We start from the raw sequence: 12460 nt of genomic DNA on the forward strand, positions 1-12460 counted from the left end.
GCCCAGTTTGGGTGAATTTCTTTATATTCCTCTTAGAGTTTCAGCTAGACCTGGTCCACTTCAGCTTCTTGCCTAAGTGGGGTAAAATGTTAATAGTTTTAGGAAGACTTGTGCACATCACCAGCACTGAAGTAAGTGAAGAACTGATTATCTGGAGGTCTCCAAGGCACTGGGAGAAGGAGGATCCTGCATCTGGGAGGTCAAGAGGACTACCAAAGTCAGAGTTTGGGAAGGCTTTTAAGAGAAGGGGACTTAAATGCTGAGCTAATAGCTTGACTGAGCACACTAATATACACTATTTTTTTTTTTTTGTTATAGCTGAATGCAATTTCTGGAAGAAAGGGAACTATAACTCTGAAATCAGATTACACATTTAACAGTGCACACATTTGCTCCCACGAAGCCTTTGCAGGCCTATTTCAGAAAAAGGCCAAGAAACACAAGACAGCTTTTCACTCCCAAAGATGTGCTTGCCAGCACTTCCATAGTATGAGGCACAAGCTCTTTGCTGTCCCAAGCTCACACACTGGTGGTACAAGATGTGGTGCTGAGGTACTGAGAGAGGAGCTGGTTAATATCTAATTTCAGCACAGGTAGAAAGAACAACACAGTCAGTGACAAAGACCCAATAACAAGTCACTGCATGTGCTTAACTGCTTTGGAATGTCACTTTTGCTTTAAAATCTACAAGTAGTGTCTGGAAAAGGTTAATCTGTGTATTTACTCATGTGTAGAAGTTTGTATTTACAGTAGGGCTATGATACCAACTTTAAGTTAGCTAAGGATATCTGTGTAAGCAATTGGAACATAGGACTTAGAAGTAATGAATTTTTATTTATGAAAGATGTAAAAATACTTCAACAACACTGTATCAGGATGGATGGCTTTGAACAGCAGGTAAAAATGTTCTAACAGGTTTATCACAAGAAAATGTTGATCTGGTTGAAGATAATCCCCTTGTTTTGATAAGACAGAAACACTTTTAGGGGTGTGTATGTTATTGTAAAGCAGATTAGGATAGAAAAAAAACCCCACAAACTAACTTTAGAAGACATGTTTTCATCTTACTGCAGCAAAACTCCCACAGAGTAATTCTGATGCTTTCAAATATATTTTTTCCAAAATGTTATGATTAGTTTAAACACAGACATTTTAAAAGCTCTTATTTTCTGGAGCACAAGCATCCCAAGTGCTCTGTCCTTGTAGCACAGATTCCTGCTCATGTTTGTAACACACCACATAACAGAAGGGTCTTGATAACTCAGAGTGTATTTATGTACAGATCACAAACCCCAAGGCAATGGCTTTGTCATACAGTAAACTTTGAGTGTACTTCTTCCAAATCATTCAACAATGTCTTATTTTTATTATTTTTAAATCTGTCTATGGAGTTGCAAGCTTCCAACTTTCCAAACCTGGGAAACATGACAGATGTCATTTACAGTTCTCAGTGGTTAGCAAACCCCTGGGGAATATTTTTTATCTGTTGTGGCTCTGGTGGTCACAATGGCAATGGGATTCATACATGACTGAGTCAATCAGCATGAATCATTTATGTGACTCCTCATACATGGCATTATTAGGTTGGAATCATAGAAAAAAGATGGCAGGGTCTTTGCTTCCTACACAACAGACCAACAATCCAGACCCTGCCATTAAATTCTCCTTTCTTTGTCTCAGCCTTTTCTCCCTGCCAGTTTCACAGATGTACTGACAATCCCAGCCTGTTCCAATTTAGTGGTACTTTTTTATTTTCTGCTCTTTTTAGAACTTGTTCTTATGTGATTCACCTGATAAATTTTGGAGATTTTTACAGATGACAAACATTCATAATGATGATGATGTGATTAAGTACAGAAACAGCCAGTGTAAAATGAAAAACAAGTGCAAAAATTAAGAGGGTATACCTGTAGGGTGTTTATATTAAACATGTATTACATCAGAAATAAGTTAGAACTGGGAAGGTATGACTTGCAAAATATTTAAAATGCACAAACGCATTTTTTAGATTGCAAACACTGTTTTTCTTCTGTCAAGTACACTGAACCACCAGTAATCCTGGAAACACAGGTGACTTCTAGTCTTAGGTTCCACTGGAAATGATACTGCATGCTTAAGGAGTAAAGTTAATTAGTGATTAATGAGATTCCTTAAAAGCTGCTTTTCAGTCTGACTGATTAGGATTCCCAGTACAGGAAAAGGTGGAAGAAGAGCTGCAAGCACTGCAATCTTGTTCACAGTTGTTCCAAAAACAGGTCAGAAAACGCATCCACTCACAAGGTTGTACGCTTGCTAAGGATGAGCTTCTTCTCCTTTGGAGTACTTACAAATAAGATGATAAAGCAAGAGGTATCTGTTACAAATTATTGCAAACATGTCAATCAGAGCCTCATTCCCAGTGAACTTCTCCCAGGGGCAGTGATGGGAAACAAAATGGAAAAGCAATCCAAATTACTGAACTCCTTTGATGAAAAATGGTCTAACCAGTTGCCTGGAGATGCCTCCAGCAAACAAGACCCCAGCTGGTCCAGAGCTGCCCCACTCCTCTGCAGTGCTCAGGCAGTGTGGCCATTCACCAACCACTGCCTGGCTTTATCCTGATGTCTCTGCAGTGCCTGTTCCCTTCAGCTTTTATCCAGGGCCCCTGCACAGTTACTGAGCCTGGACCCACTGACTTTCACCTTTGCTGTAGCAATGACTAAATAAGAAATAAAAGCTAATTTGTGCAGAAAACACAGACCTGGATTTTCAAATAAATTTAGGAACCAGCATAAAAATTATCTGTTGATAATCAACAGAATTTAATGGGCTATTGTAAGCAGTGAGCAGTATTGATTCTGAAAATCAGCCACAGCAGTTTCATCGTACAATTTCAAGGTAGGAGATGCAATTATCTACTGGTATTATGTTACAGGTGGATCAAATATTTATTAGGACGTACTTAATAGTTCATAGCTGGGTACTATCTGATGCTGAGCCTTGTTCATAACGTAAAGTTGCATCCAAATGGCAAAACCAGAAAGATCAGAAGTACCAGCCCATGACAGGCCTAAACCATGAGTTGGTGGAGTCTCCTTCAAAACAGGACATGAGCAAAGCTGGCTCAGCATATTCGAGTTTTCACTGAATATGGCCCACGACTTTTTCTGAAATGTAGGCTTTTATAAAATGTCACTGGAGGCAGGTTTCACAGCCCTGCATGTAACATCTGACAGCACTGGTCAGCCAGCACCTGGCTTAGAGCTTGGCAGCACTCAAACATCCCCAGGTGCTCCTTTCACCTTCTATGCTATAACACCCCAGCCCATCTAACCCACAGGAACAAGAAAGCAGAGGTATTTATTCCTGAAAGGTGTATTTACTCACATCTCTCCTCGGAAAAGTGCCCAGCAGCTTGTACTCCTCCCAAGGATATCCCTTGGAAGCTACAAAATCAAAGACAACCTGCAGCTTGCTGCTGGCCAGGAAACGCCGCTCAAAGAATTCTCCGCTGGGCGTCCGGATGCGGAGTTTGCTGACAGACTCAGTGCTCTCCTCTTTTGGCTCAGGGGGCAAAGACTGCTCCAGAGACAGCCTGATAGCCTGGGGAAGGAAAAACAACCATTTCAGGTTCCAATGCCAGCAACAGAAGAAAAGGGCAGAAAGCTTTTCTTTTTATGTCTTCTAGAACTTCAAGATGCGTCGCAGCGCTCCAGAGCCTTTATACCTCAATGACAAAATAATTTTTATTCACTCCTTAATAAGAGCCTACCAGACAACTAATTAAAATAAATCCTTCTTTATAACACATATTATTAGGTCTACAGTTAATGCACGATGGGATACGTAATTTAATCATTTGGCAGAAAGCCTTGGAAAAAAATTGAATGAGAGAATAATTGTCAAGTGGCCAATTGCTTCCTTAAAGGGTATAAATTAAAAGGCAGTAAAAGTATTCCTTTAAAAAGCACTTGTCAAATTGCCTTCCTCTTGCAATGGTAATTGACCATTTGCAGTAGACTGGACCCTTAACGGCAGATCAGAGTGAAAAGAAATATATGCAAGAAATTTACTATAAATAAACTGAAACACTGTTAAAAGATGCAATTAAAATGCCACAAATGTACATTAGACACACAGAGTACATATAAAAGTAGGAATGACTAAAGAAGAAAACTGAGAGTACAGAAATGGGAGCTTGAAGATTTAAAGTTGGCAGTAGTAGCAGTATCTGCAAGAAGATGGTTCCAAGTACAGGTGAACACATTTTCTATAACAACTTGCATGAAATCTGCCCTCAAATTGCAATGACACTACCTGACAATCATATGTGCATGACTGTCTTCCTAATAACATTGCTGATGTCAAGATTTTAAGGGCAGGTCTGTGTTCTCTGTCCTCTGTCTCTGGGAGCTGCTACAGCACCAATCCTTTGATTAGATTTATTTTTTTAAATAAAATTAAAGGCTAACATTAGACTCCTGAATGAGGTGGGCTTGATTGATTTTCCAGGGCATTCATTGGCAGCATCAGCATCTGCAAAAATTTTGATCATTCACAGAAGCAGCTCTGTTACAATATCACCTCACTCAAGGTAGCACTTACAGAGAAATGCTATGAATGAAAGAAACAACACAAACACACTGCCTGCCCCAAAATGTGCCTAAAAGACAATTTTTCAAACTGAAGAGACAGTCAGACAGAAATTTACCCATTTTCAAGGAACTTTCACTATATACAGTTGCTATTTGTGCCTTTGAAAACCTCCCCAAGGTCATTTAGTAACAGAAACTGATGGAGGGTGATTACATTGCAGGGAAAGGACTGAGCAGAAGCAAAATTATGAAGGCTTTTAAATAGTCTACTTCTTACACACACACCTCTGAACAAATTATATCTCAGTATAAATATTTATACATAGAACTTGAGTTCATTTTTGCTCATCTACTATGAGATTATATTTTAAATAGATTCTATTTTAATTTTCTCCCTCTCCATTCTCAACCACCTGCTTACTATCTTGCTGTTTTGACATTTCCCCACACAGTATAACAACAGATGCTACATTATTTACTGAACCCAATCAATTATATTATAGAAAAATAAACAACAGTAGCTCATTAGAGCTCCTTCCTTTGTGCAAAGAGTACGTCGCTCCCCAAAGTAACCACTTTCCAATGCCTCAACATAAAAAGGCAATCCACAGTGGATATCCTGTACCAGCAAACCAAATCAGAAAACAATGACATGATGGATCACATTTAAAACTCTTGGACCTGAACAAGCAATTTCAGTTTGTTGATAAAAAGATATTCAGTATGTGAAGAGCTCAACAGTCAGATTTTAAAATACAAACTGAACATAAAGCCACTTCTGTAAGTAAACACTGTTGCAAAACAATTCAGTCCAAGTAATCTGTATACTTGAAAATGGGGAGTGTTAGTAAACATTATTGTTAAATTCCCCTTTGTTCTACTAAGCAAACAGATCCTATTATTTTCATTACTGCACTCTGCATTAAAACAGGGAAGCCCAGCTATATTTTGATAACATGGGCCAGTCTTGCAGCCTTTGCATAAGAAAACCATTTCCAAAAGGCCAAGGTATCTGAAAAGGTTCAGGAGCAGATATAACGAAGCAGAAATAATTACTGTTTCTATGCATGCAAAATAACATAGAAAAGAAAAACATCTTTCTTGCTTGAGCGTGAGCTGATTGTGAACCTGTTCCTGCTACAGTGGATTCATGTTCATCTGCTATTAACCTCACAGAATTTGCATCTCACAACTAGCCCAGACCCTGAGAGAGGCTGCAGGAGCCATCTCTGAGAGGCACTGGGACCTTCAGCATTTACAAAATTGAGAGAACCTACAAAATAACAATTTGAAGAACAGTACTCTTCACAGCACAGGGTTTCTGTTTTCTCACAGAGGCCTAGAGACATAAAGTACTTGTTTAAACACAATTTTCATTCTAAGTAAGATTCTGTAGAAGACTGTTCAGAAATTTTTTAAAGTACCACAAATCTAAATTTCAAGATAACAGATTTTATTTTCTTATTTTTTTAAAATAAGTGGATTGTCTCCCAAATTAAATTTGGCAACTTGTTCAATCAGAATTGCAGGTAAGCTTTGGGCTACTTCCTGGAAAAAAATGAAAGGGCTCCATGTTTTTAAAAGGAGTGGCTACAAAAAAACAGGTTAGAGCCTCCCAAAGACTCCAGCATTCATGGAACTCATTTCAAAGATCTCCCGTGAGGAGGTCCATCTAATATCTGGCTGTATTTGAGCTCCCTATGATAAAACAGAAAAGCTATTAAAAGTGGATGAAAAATATTTAGCTGCACTTTGTTTCACAGATATATAGTAAGAAATCAATAACAGTAAAGAAAATTGGTCACATAAAAAGAATGCTTTCAATTGAATTTGCAGTATGTGTTGAATGACAGTTTCAGTGCTGGTAAGCTTCATGAATTCAAAAAGTTATCAGAGAAGGTAAAACATCTCACCTCCCGTTCTTCTTCCTGCTCTTTCCGGATTTGTTCCAAGCGAAACTGCTCTGCCATTTCTCTCTCTTGTGCTTCCCTCTAACAAACACAAAGGGCAATCCCACATAGATAAGTGATAAATACAAATGCAAAGATATTTCTCAATGTTTCCACAGAAATTAATGTAAGAGATAGCATATTTATTAAGCAATCTTTTCCTGCTATTCCTTTCCCAAATTCTATTGTTAAATGAAGCCAGTATGGGTTCAGATAAAAGATGTAGCCACATCCAGTCCCAGTGACTTTATCTGGTGCCACTTTACAACACTGAGGACTTCAGTGTCTCGTGTTCAGAGCTTAGCTGAAGGCAGGCAGTCCTCTGCACCACAGAGCATTCCCAAACTCCAAAGGGTTCCCATCCCATGGGGTCTCTCCCCTGCACACACCTTGGCTCTGTCAGCCTCTAGTGAGATGCGGTACGCTTCGTCTTGCTCTCTTTTCACATTTTCTCTGGCTTCGCGTTCATCCTAAAGGTTAAAAAAAGAAAAAAGAAAAAAATATCAAACAGTGGACCAGTATGATAAATACCTTTATGTTCACCAGCACTCTTTAATCCCAGTGACTTCAGCATCACCCAACTACCTCTAGGAGAAACATGTTCAGAGATGCCTCAAGGGTGAGGGTGGCTTTAGAAATTCTGACTACCTGAAGCTCTGATTCAGTTGCCAGGTAAGGGAATGGTGTGTCCAAGCCCTGGCCTGAGGGCTGGATGAGGCACCCAGGCTCTGCACTGAGGGCCATGGCAGGCACAGAGACTTGGGGAGAAGAAGCCTCCAGGGGAGGGGTCACTACAGGGGGGTATGGGCTGGAGCTGGGGAGGATTGCCCTCTTGCACCCAACAGCCTGGGGGGTTTTGTAACAGGGAAGTGTGGTTTAGATGCTGAGGCTGGATTTTCATCGGCTCTCCACTCAGACTGACAGTGGGTAATGGCTGGTCCTGACAGAGAAAGCCCAATCCCAGATCCTTCCTGGGTCAAAAACTCCTTGGCAGGGTCCATCCAGGGTCATGACCATCAAACATCATCCAGAAGCCTCAATTCACAGTGCTGAATATTGTACAAAGATGGGAAAGTAGTAGGTCCTGCTCTGAAGTATCTCAAATAGACAGATGCAGGCAGGCAAGGAACAGGAGGTTACTACTCTGCCAGCAAAAAGTATCTTATCAACAGCACAAAAAAATAAAGGTTTGCTAAAAAAACGAATGATAAAGTGAGGCATCATCCACACAGTGGAGGATCAAAGAGTGGATATCCCCAAAAGCTGGAATAACTGCACTGGGGTGATGTCAAATAAAGCAAAGTGTACAATCAATAGCTTCATACTCTGCCTCTGAAGCAGAGACAGTGGCTGCTTCCCTGTGCTTACTCATCTTACATCTCATAATCCCCTTGAGAGTCCTGCAGAGGCTGCACTGGTCCCTACAAAAATCAATAGGATTTAGCTGTGAGACTGCTGGTGGGCTCAGCAGGGTCTCCCCTGCAGTTACCAGTAACACAGCACTTGCACTGGGGCAATCTGTCCCCTGTCTGTCACAGAAATTAAAGTCTACTACCTACTGCTTCTTGAAGAATTGTGTAATCATCCCATTCAGCTGCAACATTTATTCCACATAAAAGAATAATTTTGCTAAGTGATCAATTTTATCCTCAAAATATCATTATTTGGCAAAAACTCAATTCTGAATGGGAGGACCTCATGCAAACTGTAATTACCCCAACATGCAAACATGCTAAGATGTTTCTCAAAAAAACCTTGAACTTCTCAGTGGTTAAATCTCCAAAGAAGAATACAAACACAGGAGGAAAAGACAAACTGCAGGGAAAACCATACAACTTCCACTTGGAAAGTAGCAAAATCTTTTCAGAGGAAATTCTTCTTCCTTACAGAAATAGTACCCAAAGTTATTCTACAATCAGTGTGTCCTGAATATCATTCCAAGATTTAGAAACCATCAATTTATTTGGCAGAGCCAAAACATAAGTAGAAATAATTCTTGCAAAATGTAAAAAAGGACAATAACTACCAAATAACCTTTCCCCTTCCTGGCTACTCTGGACACTGATAAGTTTAGAATTATTTCAGAGAGAACCTATTCAACTTTCATATTTTTTGACTCCATGTATCACATCTAACTCCACACACTGAATTTCAAAGGTCACACAAGTCCAGCAATCCCCGAAAGAACTCTGAAAGATTAGACACAACTATTGCAACTACAGGCTCTTCTCCATCAAAGATTGTTAGCAATTAAAACAGAGTTACTGTAGTTTATCAAAAAATAGCATTAAAAAAAAATACTGATGCTATAGATTCTACAACTAGAACTGAAACATGAATTCCAGGCATTAAAAATGTTAAAATTCTTTCTTCCCTATTCATTGCAGTTATCATCATCCTGGAAGTGGATTATGAAAAGGATGTCAGGAATGTGAAGAATTACCATGCATGACTGCCTGGTCCTCATAGAAATATGTGAGCCACATCTAAAAGTAAATGACCATGCCACTGAGCCCTACATCTCATTGAAATAATACTGTTCTTACTGAAACAGACCTTAAAAACAAGCCTGGAATCCAGAGTTCTTTGGGTAAGCAGCAGATGTAATCCCATGAAATGCCTCTTTGTACCTACTTCTGTGTTAATATTTCTGTTTGCTAACACTGCTTACACTTAGCAGGAACCAGCTCCACAGATTTTACGGCTAAATTGTGGTATTGTTCAGTTCAGAGTTACACCTTGGACAAATTTGAAACATTAGAAGAAGCAGTTCTCCATTTTGTAATATAGTTTCTTATTTTATCTTTTTTTTTTAAGAGAAGAATAAGGATACCTCTAGTTCACCAGTAAGCAACAAAAGAAAACTCACAGCAGTGACAGGAAAAGCAGAAGGAAATCTTTTGCAGAGAATCTTTCACTGCACTAACAAAGAACTTGTCAAGAACAGTCATGTCACTAACAATTAATATAGAAAAATTCAGAAGTGTTATCCATCAATAAAATTTGAGGCAGCTGACAACTTTCTTGTTAGACCCTACATAAATTGCAGTCAGTATTGACTGAGCATCACTAAATGCATCTCCACAGGGCTTTTGCAATGAAGGCAGAACTGGCACCTTCCTTTTTCAAGAAATCAAAGTATAAACAGACATGGCTTATCCTGGGTCACTTAAAAAGCCTTCATCAGCAACAGGGGTTATACAGCATTTGTGAATTCCACAGCAGTGACTGAAGGCTGCTGTGAATGTAAACCATCCACATCCCAAGGGTTTGGGGCTTGAGACAGGGGGACAACACTCCTTTGCACCTAAAAGAGGGAGAAGTCACAGATTTCTGCTTTCCTGTTTTGACATTGAGATAATGGGAGGACATACATTCAATGAAAGGTTGGAAATTTGAAAAAAAATTGCTTTTAGTCACAGATTGTGTTCTTCAGCTATGACTTTTCTTTGCTATTCTGCTTCTTAGAGATACAGTCAACCCAAAAATATCAAACACTTATGAGAGAGCTACAGCTGACCAGAGAAAACCTTCTCCTGAGTAATATCCAGTGCATCAAAACTAAGAAAAATTGACAGATAAGATTGAGGAGAAATTTAGGATAACTCTCTCATATAATTATTTCCTAAACTATTTGTTGAAGTTAATCCTGAAATACCTAGTGACAGGCATTTTCAGATGCAGGATGATGGACAAAGAGGGGCTCTTGATTGAATTTAGGACAGCAGATACTACAGGTTAAAAATATTTGGCTTTTTGAATGGGATATTTCTCTGTAAAAGTCAGAATTGGCCCTTTTGGGCTTTTTTCCCCCTATTTATTAATGTCATTTCTGAAGGTAGGATTTACTGATTTAACCCCAGGAATCAGCTTTGCACCTGATTTGTCTCAGGGAGCTGTGTTGTATTATTCCCCACTGCCCTTTGGGACCAGTTTTACTGTGAAGTAAAACTGGACGAGACAGAACCTGAGAAGATAACCAGGAACAGAAGACATTCCTCAGAGCACCAGTGAGTAAAGGGCTATTACAAGAAAGAAGGAAAGAAAGAAAAAAGTGTATTTACAAATGCTGAATGCCTATCTGAAAGACATTTCATTTCACTGAACCACTCCTGAAATGAAAATCTGCAAATGCTTAAGGCTATTCACGGGAGCGTTAAAGAGAAACACCCCTTTGTCCAAACAAACCAGTGCAAGAAAGGTATTAATTGGACTCACTAAGATGACAGACTTGCACACTGTATAACTTAAACATACCTGATGGGGAATATGTGGAAGAAAAAAGTGTACACAGAGTGTGTTGGGTGTATGGGAATGAGGAGGACAAAGCAAATGGATGTTTTAGTGGTGGCAGAACCATGAGAGGAGGCAGGATGGGGCAGGGTGAGGGGCAGAACAGCATAGAACCACCACAGGATCCTGCCTGTCCACACTGAAGGCTGAAAGCTCAGTTCCAGATATTTTTTGGGAATTAACTCAAGTGACAAGAAGAAAACCAAACCCAAAACCTTCAAGGAGTCCCGCAGTGCCTTTCCATGGGAAAAGAGCCATCCAGTCCTGATACATCAACTGGGCTGAATATTCAGTGACTGAAGCCACCAACATGTACAGCCTAAAAGCCACAGGGCCTAAAGATATTTTATCTCCCTTCTTTCTTCCCTCTACCATTGCCTTGCACTTTGCCAAAGCTTCAACCATGCTGTGAACTCTTGAAGGCAGCACTTGCACCCACTGGGGTGTGTTGCCAAGTGCACAATGGGAAGCCCATTGTTTGGGCTGCTATCATATTACAAACAGAAAATTGGAAAATTTAATCAAATAAATTTTGATTACTGTAGTTCAATTAGTTATAACTAGTAATAATTAGTAAATGTGCTAATTAGATTTTTGAGGGGTTAAATCCCATTGTTCGCTAGACGGCCAGTTATCACCAGAATGCTTTTGTGGCTTGGAATTTAATGAATTTCATTTATTGTCACAATCCCTTGTTGTGCAAATACTATATACCATGATACACATGAAAGTGTTAGATGGAACACAGATTATCCAAGGTATTCACATGTCTGATTTCTACTGATTTACATGTGAGCTTCAGTCCCTAGCAGAGGTCTCATGCAGAGCTGATGGAAACACTTCCCCTGCAGAAAAGGAGGAAAAGAAATGGTGATACCAGGCTTCTCACAGCACAGTTGTGAAAATATCACTTGCCTACTAAAGCCTCAAAGGCTGTGGCAGGGAAAGGAGAAAAAGAATTTATGCTGCTGCTTTGGAGTTTTGGTTTTCTTTCAGGGTTTTTTAAATCCCCATCCAGATATTGGTGAGGAAGGACTTCTGTTTTCCTCAAGCTCTAGAAGTATCAAGGAAAGAGATGCCGGACAAGAACAGAGAGGAAAAATGGTGACTCTGTGGGCCTACAGTTTTCTACAGCTTATCTTCAGTCAGAGTCTGTTTACAGCAGTTTTTCCAGTTTAAAAATTCTTGTGTGTCTCTCTTTTACACTACAGACCAGCATGCTGGCATACATAGCTAAAAGTGAATGAAAGGTTTTAATTGGTATTTGTAAAAATAAGAAGGTCTCTGAAGCAACTGTGGGTATTACAATTCCACCTTGAAGTCTAATCCAAGAGCAGGAGTGCCAATGTTGCATAAGGACAAAAATAAACACGACCAGAGACCTACTGTTACTTAAATGTGGACAAGTTGGACCAGCTGTGTAACAGTCAGTGCTTCTACAGTAATAAATGTTGACAGCAAAAATAAAAAATGCATTACTGAGGCATCATCAAATGAGCCCTGTCATTACATGGAAACTCCTCCCTGTATAAGCTTGTCAAAAAGTGTTACTGTAATCCTTTGAGAAGCCTCCTCCTCAGGCAATGAAGAAAAAATGTTGAGGATCGGCCCAGAACAGGTGTGTTGTGCTGTAATGCCAGGATT

General features: G+C 39.6%; 1 protein-coding gene across 1 annotated transcript in view; it reads right to left on the reverse strand.

Annotated features, from left to right (window-relative positions):
* The window catches only part of FAF1 (Fas associated factor 1), a 153992-nt gene that overhangs the window by 11650 nt on the left and 129882 nt on the right, over positions 1-12460 (reverse strand). Inside the window, exons 16-18 of the mRNA XM_062497347.1 lie at positions 6913-6993; positions 6488-6565; positions 3367-3582 (exon numbers count right to left, since the gene is read on the reverse strand). Coding sequence (XP_062353331.1) covers positions 3367-3582; positions 6488-6565; positions 6913-6993 — 375 coding nt within the window. The remainder of the gene's footprint in view (positions 1-3366; positions 3583-6487; positions 6566-6912; positions 6994-12460) is intronic.

The sequence above is a fragment of the Cinclus cinclus genome, chromosome 8 (genome assembly GCF_963662255.1).
Source record: "Cinclus cinclus chromosome 8, bCinCin1.1, whole genome shotgun sequence".
Taxonomy (NCBI): domain Eukaryota; kingdom Metazoa; phylum Chordata; class Aves; order Passeriformes; family Cinclidae; genus Cinclus; species Cinclus cinclus.